Source organism: Nesoenas mayeri (genome assembly GCF_963082525.1).
Source record: "Nesoenas mayeri genome assembly, chromosome: 4".
Taxonomy (NCBI): domain Eukaryota; kingdom Metazoa; phylum Chordata; class Aves; order Columbiformes; family Columbidae; genus Nesoenas; species Nesoenas mayeri.
In genome coordinates, this window is record NC_137540.1 from 19,203,035 (window position 1) to 19,215,988 (window position 12,954).

The 12,954-nt window shown below is 34.7% G+C and overlaps 1 protein-coding gene across 1 annotated transcript in view; it reads right to left on the reverse strand.

Annotated features, from left to right (window-relative positions):
• Window positions 1-12,480, reverse strand: part of CLGN (calmegin) — a gene marked incomplete at its 5' end in the record, with an annotated part of 23,747 nt that extends 11,267 nt beyond the window's left edge. Inside the window, 6 exons of the mRNA XM_080343641.1 lie at window positions 1,714-1,906; window positions 4,182-4,263; window positions 5,092-5,233; window positions 8,218-8,276; window positions 11,351-11,421; window positions 12,319-12,480. Of these exons, the coding sequence (XP_080199767.1) occupies window positions 1,714-1,906; window positions 4,182-4,263; window positions 5,092-5,233; window positions 8,218-8,276; window positions 11,351-11,421; window positions 12,319-12,480 (709 nt within the window). The remainder of the gene's footprint in view (window positions 1-1,713; window positions 1,907-4,181; window positions 4,264-5,091; window positions 5,234-8,217; window positions 8,277-11,350; window positions 11,422-12,318) is intronic.
• Window positions 12,481-12,954: the final 474 nt, after the last annotated feature.

The following is a 12,954-nucleotide window of genomic DNA, read 5'->3' on the forward strand; positions in this document are numbered from 1 at the left end:
CAGGACCTTCACTAGCAAAGCAGAAGACAGACTGCCCACTCTGGTACTGGATCTGGACACAACACAATGAAGTTGCTACTGTGGGAATATATGACCAGCATCAGGCCCCCAAAAATGAGACCTCCAGCAAATTCAGTTGCTGAAACATAACCAAGCACATTCTAAGAGATTTTTCAAAAACCTACCACTTGGCCAAAACTCCACAGTTATTTATTTACTTAAAAATGGGGACAATAGAAACAAACCTTTGCCCCAAAGGGCACATTTGCTACCAAATTACAGTTTCACCTGTAAAGCACAGAAACACAAGACTGCATCAGTAACACAGCTGAAGGATCATCAAAACAATATTTTCTCTCAGTTTAAAATCTCTGGCAGCCATCTCCCTCAAATGCCAGGCTGGGAATACAGAAAATTCTCTTCAAATGTTTAAGTATTTTAGCACGTGTAACTCAGAAGCCCAGATCATAGAACTGAGCAGTGTCAGACTCAGTAAGATGTCACATCCAGATCCATTTCTAATAACCAGTGACAGCATTTGTAAGTGCTTAACAAGTATATTCAAATGCCCATTCAACACAATAAAGATTAATAATTTAAAATAAATACTATTTCACTTTTATGACAGTTTTATAAAGACAGGTGATGAAAACAAGAGTGTTTTAATGTCAGTTTGATAATATCTAATGAAGCTCTTGCAGCCTAAAAATTTTCAACAACGAAGTGATTTTTAATCTTATGTTATCAGTCACATAATGCATTAGATTCACACAGCTCTATGGAATCTATTTGAACAATGACAATAAATGCAATCTGAGTTTGAGTATCTTTAACCATAATTTCTAATGAACAGCCCAAATACAGGAATGCATGCATTCCTTCACCACAAGAACAGTGTTTTGTTTCACTTATCTAAAAGTGAATGCTTGCTATGGTACACTATGGTAATTTATTTTAAGAAACAATAGCTTTCCCATGGCACAGTAGCTGAACAGGTCTTCCATTGTTATTCAATGGAAGTTCAAAAGTACAGTCAATTTTGCTGGATTTGCAGTATGTCACAGATAAGCCCTTTCTTCTCTGTTTATTCTTCCTCAGAAATTAGAAAAAAGCAGAAAAATAACTAAGAAATTAAACTTTCATCTCTGCTAAGTGTTCGTTAGAACACAAAGGTCACATGAATTAAAGCCAGCCCAAGTTCATTCATCTTCAGAGCATACAGTAACATATCTGCTTATGCACACTGCTGCAGATGCAGGAGTTAGTGAGAACTCCTCACACATGCAGGAGAGTGGTGTGTGGAATACTGCAGATTTAACTCAGTTCCTATGAACTCTGATGCCTTCCTAGAATATTGGACAGTTGTGGGTTTTTTAATAGCTCAAAATATTTTTATCACAGTAAGTCCTGAAAGTATTATTCAATTCTTCATGCTAAATACTGGCCAGGGCTGATAAGTTATTTCCTGTAACAGAATATTGAACAACAGCATTACAAAGCCACTCACATGTCCTGCAGTTAAGTTCAGTCATTAAATCATTTAAACCAAATCATTTTAATAAATCATTTAAGCTCAAACCATTAAGCAACCATCCCCCAGAATTAACAGACTATTACAAACAAAAAAGCAGACTCAAATACAAAGCTTTAGTGGAGAGAAACACATTTTTAATCTCTCTTTTCTAATTAAAACTTATATGAATCAAACAATACCAAGAGTATATAGATGTGTCTTCTTGTCCAAATAGAATTTTTTTAGGTCTACATCAGGACGTTTTGCATGTTTCTCTTCATATTCTCCAGTTTTAGGATTCTTATGTCTGAAGATAAAATGTAGTTTGTAATCCTCTCCACATTTATCTGGTCCAAACATAATAGTATAAGGTGTTTTGTCAAAAAAGTATTCCTGTAGAAGCAAAAAAGCTGAGGATGTGTTATACTGTACATTTTATGAAGTAATTTGGGGTCTTTTCCTTCATATTGTGGCAATACAGTTTTTATAAAAAGTAATAGAAAACTGGCAAGGTGCATCATGAGAGGAATTGAACAGTCCTCTTGAGTTGCTGGGTGCCCTCTGTTCTCAGGGAACAGACTAATTCTGTGAACCACAGAGATCACTTAAGCCTCTTCAAGGAAGATGAACATATTTAGTCCTTACCGTTAAATTAAGTGGAAATGCCTGTCACAAATCAAAATAGCCAAATATCTATATCCTTCTATAAACATTACACTAAAAGATGGAAGTGAACTAGTTACTATTCTTCATATTGATTTTATTTTTCAATCAAGACAAAGCCCAGGATATTATTACCCAGTATTTTATCAGTCTTGTTGCTGCATATTAAATAGTAATAACTTCAGGGCTGGTGGCTGTTGTTATTATCAGATACAGTCATTCTCCTTCAGACTATGCTGCATTAAGCTGTTTAGATATGTCAGTATTTTTCAGCTATTTATATTATTTTTATATTTGGAATACACAATAACATGCTGCCTTATATTCTTAAGTAATTGCTTGAAGGAAAAAGACGACTAGACTTCTGGAAGTTTCCTTCTTGAAAGTTACATTCTGACATAGATGTATTGTTTGAAATGAATAGTATTTTTTTTAATGCAAAGTAAAACATTTTCACTCCATGCATCTGTAGATTTCTGCACTACAGAAGCACATTTTAAGTTTGGTTATTTGAGTATGAAACACACACCGGAATATAAATTTTAGGAAAAAGGAAGAGCACTTGGAAGTTGCATTAAAGCTTTTATTTCCAGATTATTCCCCATTTTTTTTTGCCCATGGGCTTGCCTTTCTATCTTACCAAAACTTGGTAAGCAAATGGTACAGCTTGATGCCTCTCAAAGCCAACAATTTCTATAGCCTACACAGGTTGTAACTCTGCCTCACAAACTTCTATTACTCTACTACTGAATGTTGGCTCAGCAACACTAGTTAGCCACAAACCTGTAGCGGTTAGAGTAGTCGGCTTTTAAGTAGCCACAGCAGCCTGCTTCAAGTTCCAAAGGATCCTTATCACTTCATGTTTGTACTGCTGAGTCAAGGCAAGTTCCTCCAAGCTCACGATGCAACATTCTGAATCCACATTGGTCATTCCAAGTCTGTCCAAATATGTAATCCTATTCTGTAACTTCTGCTATGTAGCAAAAGTACCAGCTCCTATCAAAGTAGCTGCAGCAACTGTTATATATTATCAGCCATCCCAATGCTGTAAACACAGCATTTGCATTGCACAAGATCCTAGGCCACAAATCACTGCCAGTTCTGAATGTGGGAAAAAAGAAAAGTTGCTAAAATATCCTCCATCACAGGCTACACAGCTTGTATCTATACCCAGGTGTAGTGACAGAAATACTCAAAGTGGAAACAACCAGTTCACACGTGCCAGACTGAGACTTGGCCAGAACAGGCAGCATTTTAAGCCAGAAACACCTGATTGCAATGACATAACAATAAAGCATTTTACAGACCTGTTTGGAAAGGGCAGGCAAGTTCACAACAATTTATCGAGAAACAATCTACAAAATGATCCAACATACTAAAGCACTTATTCACACCTGATCACTCAGACCTTTTCCCAGCAACAGAGATTCTCCATCACTTTCAGTTTCTAAATCCAAGCCATGCCGTGGCCCTTTCTAAGATGCCATATTGTAGGTCATGTCGTAGAAAAATTGTTTCACAAGTTATGAGTTCAGATTCTGTGGCTTCCGTTATTGTAGAAATTCAGACTAAACAGATAAAGTGCTTTGTCTTGGATATAAGACATTTTTCGCGCAGAACTAAGAGGAATATGTTAATCACAGCAAACTCTTCATTTTAACCTTCTAAAATTCATACTTTGAGACTTCTTGTGTGAATACAGATCTTAATAGCTTACTTTAAGTTTTAGACTACCTGCAACTTTTTCATTAAAATAAATGGAAATTGTAACAAGACTAATGCTATGAAATATTCCACCAGTAAAAGACGCACAACTCGAAAGGTTTTGTGTGAATATAATCAATTATATGTATATGATTATCTTGCCCAAACTTAAGCTTCTCTAAAGTTTAAGCAGAAGAATTTAGGATGCATTAAGCATTAACTTCTTACTGACATTTCACAAGGACAATTATGCATTCCTCAAATGAACAGCTGATAGCAAATGTTAAGTAAGAGGACATACCAGATCCAAGCCATCACTACTGGAGATAAGTTTAACATATGCACCACCACAGTCAATGCCATCTTGAAAATTCACTTCATATCTGGGCAGAAAGTTAAAAAAAATATTCAAAGTATCAGACAAACACAAACTTCTAATCTACAGTTCTAATTATGTATACTTTAAGACTGTGTATTGGTCACCACTGTCAAAACACTTCTACATGACCAAAAGGTTTTAATTGTCACATAAACTAATACAACAGTGATGTCACTCAAAAAAAACCACGGTAGCAATTGCTACAGTTGCTATCACCAGTAGGAAAAGTTTCAAGGTGGTATCAACCAACATGCAAACATCAAAGCAAAGTATAAATAGGCAAGGGTTCTAGGAAGTTCATGCCATCTTTGAAACTACCCATATGACACACTGAATTTAGCCATAGCAGTTACTTGGATGTCTATAAGTACAACAAAGCATGTCTGATTATCAGAAAAAAGTAGTCATTTTGCCATGGCGCTCAGCAGCACCAGTACTGCTATAGAGCGTTCAAGATTCAAGTTGTTTTTACTGATCTACTCAGAAGTATTCTGTAAGTGGAAAAACACTGTACTCAACCTAAATATGATTTAGATCTTTAGGAGTAAGACTGAAAATTAATTAGCGCCTTCAGTAACCTTGTAAAATATTAGATTTCTGTAAAAAAAAAATAAAAAATTCAAGAGTTTAAATATCACTTCTTAACACTTGTAGTACAATCTTATGTGATTATTAAATCATTCATACTTAACAGTTCGGATAGCTTTGGATACAACAGGTCAATGCTATATGAAAGTCAGTATTTTTCTACAGGGATTAACATTACCTTATTGACTTAGAGATTTTAATAATAATAATAAATATAAGTAAAAAAATATGAGGGATTACTTACTGAACAATCAAAGGTTTATTATCAAAAACAAATGCCTTTGTTAGCATAGCTGATATTGCATGATGCTTTGCCACCGATTTTAAGACTAATCCTCTGTCTCCAGCCACTGTGTTTTCTTTCAGCTCTTCTACTTCCCATCTTCCTAAAATACACACACAGAGTCTTTGAAAAACAGGTAGGCTGAAGTAAAGAAATCATAACCTTGTTGAATGCTAAGATTTAACAGCAAATTAAGACTAGTTGCCAAAGTAGGGAAGAAATCTTGACATCTGATGTCCAAGAACTTACAGAATAATCTTCAAATTCATTACTAATAATTTTACCCTGGATACAAAATATTACATAAGTCCAGCCTACATTTCCTCAAACTAACTGCTCTACAGCACTCAAATACAAAACTAAAAATCCACCCACATCCATAGTACACAAATTTGCTGCTCACATCTTGTTATAAAATCAGTGACAGTGTTTTGACCAGCACTTTTCAAGAATTAGAAGCCATTAGAATTCCAGCTCCACAGCCGGATGATAAACTCAAAATTGTGTCATGCCAAAGATCGACCTAACCCAATGTTCTGGCTCAGACAGCAAAGCAGAAAGCAAGCTTAGGGAAAAAGAGTGCAAATAGTAGCAACAAGAAGTGACAAGTTCCTCCCCGACTCAAGTAGCTGTTTCCACGGCAGTAAAAAATACCAGTTTCATAACTGTTATATCCAAAAGAAAGAAAAATGATCAAAATCTCAGCTTTGTGTAAAACAGAATTTTCCAACTAAAAAGACAGACAGCCATAGACTCCGAAGTAGGAAAGAACCACATCCTTACCATCAACCAATGAAACTGAACAATCTACCATCAACCAATGAAACTGAACAAAAAAAATGTACATATTTAATAAAATGTTTTTATTTCACAAAATTTAATTAAGTTTATTGTGCAAACCTGTAGTGTGTGATTATCTATTGGCTTTCTGTTTAACTGCAATATTGTCAATAAATTTTAGATACATCACTTTAGTCAAGCCTAATGCTTGCATTGCTAATAGAGACTATTTCAAAGCTCTGGTTCATATTTAATGAGTTTTATTGCAAAAATCTATTTGTGCCTTAAGAGAGTGGGAGATAAAGGGATGCCTACACTTTGGGTATGCATAGGTCTACACAGAAAAGCCCATTCTCCCATTTCACCAAGAAAAGGTATTAGTTCTATCCAACTAAGATAACTTAACTTTCAATATTTTAAAAAAAGCACATCTGTAAAGTAAACATTCCTTGTTCTTCTCCAATTTAAAAAAAAAATCTACAAGAAAACTCTTAATAATCACAAAACTGTATCTTTAGATTGTGGTATCCCACAACACCTGGAAGAACATAGAACATTTCTCCAGATTTTAGATTTGTTCCTACCATCATCCCATAAAAAGCAATAGTTACAAGGCACTGTGTAATCTGGATATCTGTATGCTTCTTCCCCTCCAGCTTTTACAGAATGAGAATCTTTCAGGTCAAATCTAATCACACAGGAGATGAAACTTGCCCCATAAAATGTATTTGCAAGAGTTTGATCTTAAAGACAAACAAACAAGCCTACACCTTTAAAAAGATTATATAAATTCTCCAAATTTGGGAAATTGATTACACATGTGGGCAATACCCAAATAATGAGATTTTTAAGAGGGCAGTTACATTTTCTCAGAGATTAGCAGCACCAGATTCACTGATTGTTTTTTTTTAGGAATGAACACACCACAAAAGACAGACTACTTTTACAATTCCCTGCCATCTTGAGAAAAAACCTCTGTCAACATGAACAAAAGGAAGAAAATGTAATGAGTTCTTCAGCATGTGGTTCAGTTCAGAGAATATTCTTAAACTGTGAAATCTGAATGAAATGGCTATTTACTTTTATTCAACTGAAATGAAATTTGTGAAAGGTCATTAAAAAATGTCAACAACAAACCCCTAGGTTCTTCTAGTCTGGTAAACTGAAGGTTGAAAAATTCCCTCCTCTTTGACAGTGTTCCTTCCTAGAAGCTAAGACCAAGCAATAATATCAGGCAAAACACTAAGATCGCAAAAAAACCAAAAAGTCTTTTCACCACAGACTTTGTTGATGTTGAATTATTTGCCTGTGTTTAAGCAAATATGACTGGTTTGACACTAGAGACAATTTCTATCTAATACGAGGCCAAGTAATCAGAGAGATATCAGTTCTTCTAAGTATCTCATCTGTGTAGATATCTCTTCTGCAACTCCTTCATTTTTACCAGTTACTTCTGGTAAATGCTAAATCTAAATTCATCTGTTCTGCACTGTGTTTTCCACACCAAAGTTCCACAAGTTACTTTTGCTTACCACATTCTATTAACATTAATTTATTCCATTTGATGTAAGAGCAGTAGCAAATACTTTTCTACTAGAGCAGGAACATTTTCTGTTATCCCCACTTTCTCTTGAATTAAATAAATCCAGGTTGCAAAATTATTGCCACAGATCGCACATCTGTCAACAATTTAAAATTACATTCAGGCAGGCAATTCTAGCTTAGGAATTTATAAATTAAGTGCAAAACCCAATTAAAAAAAAAAAATCAAACCAACTTTTTCATTATTATTTTCCAAGTTTTTTAGGCTACTGTACATTCAAGCACAGATAATCTGAAAAAGAATTTTAAAGACAAACATCATTTAGTTCAACGCTTTCGTTTCAGAGGCTAGACTGGGGATCAACTGATGAATCAGTAGGACAGATGCAGCAACATGGAACATGCTTCTTTAGAAGTGTGTTTAACAACTGAAACAGTACATCTTTCTGACACGATTTCAGAGAAGGTAGGTCTCAAGTACTAGTCATAATCAATACTGAACATTCAGATGCTAGAGGGTATTCTGGTATCATTCATTGCAATAGGACTGTTGGGATGATAAAAAAAAAAATCTCACACTAAGTAACCCAATGAGCAACATTTCACATCTAAGTTTCAGGATAACAGTCATTATACAAGCTAACATTTTTAACCTATGTCATCTAGGTTTTGAAAGATAAGTTCAGTGTAAAGGTAAGTTATTTCTCAAAGAGCAAGAGAACGTCAGAAACCTTTATAGTGGAAGTAAACATTAAAAACACTTACCGTCATATTTAGCAATGTTATCATCCGTGTCGTCTTTCTTGGTTTTAGACAACACCCACCTAAAACAAAAAGTGTACTAATCATTTAAATATCTATGCAAAGGTGTATTATTTAACACGCACAGGAAAAACAGCTTTTGGTTCTAGGATGTGAACCCGTAATAATGATTTTGACAGCATCACAGAACTTTGTGTAGTTCAAAAAACATGAAAAGAAAAACTAAAATAGATTAGTCTAATATAACATTTCAAAATACTTCCTAAAAATGTAAATGAATATACAATTGTAACTTTGAAGTAATTCAACTATTCTGAATAAACTTCAGTTTTATATACAAGCTGAAGTTGGCAGAATGTAACAATATTACGTGATCATATAATGACAAAAATACAAGGAAAACTGCAAAGTTCAAGTGTAAAACTCTTGATATGATATAGGAAAAAAAAAAAAATTAAATCACCCAAAGAAACCTTTTGCACTACCTGGCAGTAACAGTACAAATGCATAGCAGAGGACAAAGGCAAGATGTAGAAGTGTCCAAATGACAAATGCAATTATACACTAAACAGATTCTAAATGTATTGCACATATGGGATCACAACAGGGCAAACAAACTCCTGATCTCCTTGACACTATGAACAAGGCAAACTCAGCTTATCGCACTGAGGTTACCAGAAAGATAAGCAAATGCCCAATGCGCACTGTTCATCTGGAGAAAGAAGAAGGAAAAAAGGGCAGTCCACCCTCCTCTAGTTATACAGGGATTCTATCCTGAGCCACGCACAAGAATATCTTAAGCCAACAGTGTTGCTGAACTCTTCATTGTATTAACTACAACACTACATTCTCATGGTTAATTCTGTAAAGAGCCATTCTCATTCATCCTGAACTATCCTCTGCATGGAGTATTTCAGGGATGAATACTTCATATTTTCTTATTGAATTTCAGCCAGATATGTTCACTTTTAATACAGATGCTGGAAAAGCTTCACTAGATCTTTGGTCTACAAGGAGAAAGACCAATGACATATCTCTACTTCAAGGCACGTTCTTGCAAAAGCTACTCTGTTACGGTGATTTACCTAGTCGATTTGTATGTACCCTCTTCCACAATTTTAGGGAAGAAGGCAACAAGCTCCTTACGTTCTCATTAATCTTAGTTCCATTCTTGTTATTCTTATATAATTTATGTACAGTTAGCCAAAAAATTCCTAAAAGTTGTATCTAAAGCTTTGAATATTAGATTTAGTAGGAAGACAAGCTAATCTTCTAGCTCAATGAAATTTGTTTGAAATTGGAATGAATTATATAATTCAATATCCAAGTTGGGTTTTTATATTTGTTAATCAAGTTTTTCAACCAATAGTTTTCACCTCTTCTATTTAATAATTTTGTTATTGTAATTGGCACTGCTTTTGTATTGCTCTTAACATTTAGAAGTGACATATTGCTAGACAAGTGATATGCTGAAGGCTAGAGCTTGCTAGAACTTATTTTCTCTCTATATTTGGTCTAAATAAGTAACAAGAACAAGAAAGCATGAAAGAATATACTATGAGCAATGACAAACTAGTGTTCAGTGACCTGAGGTTCCCTGTAATTCTACAGAAGAGAACAGTTTAGAAACAATTGGAAAAAGACTGTAAGATTCAATCTTACAAAAGTTACTAGTGCCTCTTATCATGTTATTTTTTTGCAGTTTATATCATCCATCCTCAATAGACATACATGTCTTATGATAGTATTACCTCACTCCTACTGTAGGTGGATCTCAGTCTTCTCACAAGAACTTAAAATAATAGGCAGCTTTAAATTCTAACACAATAAATGTGCCATATTGTATTTCCTTCCATCTGTCTGGCTCTTCACAGGATAATTAAGTTGTTGCTCCATTAATTTTAGTAACATATGACAACACCTTTTTTTATGCTTCTTCACAAATCTAGAGATAGCTCTTTTGTTCAACAGCATCAAAGTGGACAGGAAAAAAGTATACTGATAACAATACCTGATTTGTAATTAAAAATCAGGGACTTACTTTCACATTTTAAAAGCTTTTCTCATAGCAAAATGTCACCTAACAACTGGTCATACCAGCTCTTAATGAAGAGATTTCTATTGCACTCACAGATTTTATCTGGATGTACACTTAACTTGAGCCAGTGACAGTATGCTAACGTGGCTTGATTCAAAAAACAAGAAAAAGTCAGCGATCATACAGATCACATTTATATGGTATTCATTTGTTTTTCCTTGGTATTCTACATCCAAGCTACAAAAAGGACCGAAAACTAAGTTGTTTTCCAACTAAAAGTAGTAAGTCTGTTCCACAAAAATTAAGTAATACAAGCACATTATATTCACTCTTATTGACAGCGCATTGGTAGCAACTGACTACAGCTCAATATCTATAGTTTTTCACTGAGCAATACAGATCACTGAGTAGGAGTCACACCTTACACTGCTGTACTGTTGGAAGAAAACTTAGATACAGACAAAACAAAAATTTCTGGCTTAAGAATTGTTGACATAAACCTCAAGATTTTTCTAAAATTTCAATGCAGTAAGGTCAAGCTACCTAGGAACACTTAAGTAGCCATATAAATTTCTAATCCTTATTGGGGCTATAAAAGAGTTTGGGAAGCAATACAATAAAATAATTTAAAAATCTGCTAAAAAAGTCTTCCCTAATGGAGGTTTTCTTTATAATAGTGAAATGCTGAAGGTACTGCCTTCTTAGATATACCTAAATGCATGTGAAGAGGAAGAAAGTTTGCTAACGATTTCTGACTTGAATGCTACTGCAGGGTAACTGCTAAGCACTTCACTCTGCAGCTAGTTAAACTCAACTGGCTAAAGCTTTATACTATCTTTCTTGAGGTACGTAACCCCAGAGTTTATTAAAAGCTTCCTTAAAACACAAAAAATAGCAATATAACTGAAATGTTAATCAGCTGTCTTAATGTTATGATGTATTTGGAGCAAGTATAATATTACCAGCCTTCCAATTCTAACCCCTGTAAAAATTAATTTTTATAAATATACTAGCAGAAAAATGAATAGAAAATAAGTTCTACCACTGTAAGTGAGGCTGCTGGAAGTAAAAGTTGATAGTGTTAAAGCATAAACATACCCAGTCAATTCTCCATCAAAGGTTTCTGTAAAATACACCTCCCCAGTTGGCTTTGGAGTCTGGTACACAACCTAAACGACAGGTACAGATACATACTCTAACATAAATCACAAATTTTAATTTGAAATATGCTACCATAGTGTATCACAGTCCACCCAGACAGACCACCAGAAGCATCTAGCAGCATAAAACACCTTTCCCCACCACCATAACCCCTCTCATTTCTAGAGTCTGGGCATGCCCCTCTAAGAGCGAGCAATTTCACATCTGTGAATTTTAAAAACTGCTCTCTGTGTTCAAAGCGCATAATTAAAGTACTGTTACACATCTTATGTCTAATAAAACCCCAGAAAATTTACTGAACTTGCACTAGCTCTCTGCTTTCTCCCTATTTCTTTCTATACATATTTTCCGTTCTTCTGTTTTCCCGTCTTCTTGGCACGTTACAGTTAGGCTACACAGTAAAAATTTAAGTTGAAAAAATAATTTATTAATATCACCCACATCTATTACAAAGTAAAGCATAACAAATGCAGAAAGATTTTCTGGGAATAAAGACAGTGTCAAAAGGCAGCTCTGACTGACAAAATCAAAAAACTGGTCTAAAGTAAAGATCTCAGTAAGATCAAGATCTTACTTAGAAATGGCATGTTAGGACTTATAACAAAAGGTTCCGTACCCAGATCGAAGCACAGACTAGCAAGATCATCTTCATGACTATCCACTAGAGGTAGGAGATCTGATTTTGCACTTTGGCATAGTATTATAGAGTCATTCATTAAGCTTGTTCTACATGTCATACACAACATTTGAAAAACATAGACTGGTAGGTTTGACACTCAGTTGTTGACTACATGTTAACTTGCTCTTTTCTATAATAAATGCATTTATCTAACAATTTCTCTACCAGTTATAACTATGCATCTTATAACTAAACAAGCTGTAACTAAAGACATCTGTAATGTTACCTCTAAGGAAGATTCTTCTCTGTCAACATCAGCTTCTTGAGATTGCTTGTCAAAATCCTCCACTTCAACATCTGCATCCAGATGGTCTTCATTTTCAATTTCTGCAGTTACTGAGCTAATTATCAGGACACCCACACACAGCCAGTCCCACTGGAAGTGCATCTTGGTTATCTGAAAAACTGAGAGTTTCAAGTTTTACATATGTTTCCAAGGATATTATCAATACTACTTCAATTTCACCCAACTTTACCTACAAGAGAAAAAAACCACATTAAAATAATAAAAAAGACCATAAATTATTGCCACTACAGTATTTCATTTGAAGAATTTCTTACTACACAGCCCTGACTCAGACTCTTTTCAGACTCTTTTTCCCCTTCCCCTTCTCCCTAAGGAAGTGCTTGTAGCCTGTTCCCTTATCTTGCCAGGCCACAAATCTACTAAGAATTTGAATGCAGTATTCATGCATTTCTAAGAAGACTGCTTTTATTTTTTCTCATGCCTTAACAATCTGAACAAGTAATCAAATTGAATCAACCTCTACAGTGCAGCAAAAAGTAATATCCCCTTCATTAGGGAAAATAAAATTGATAGATTTAGGATGTATTATTATCATCCACTGCCAGAATTGCTCAT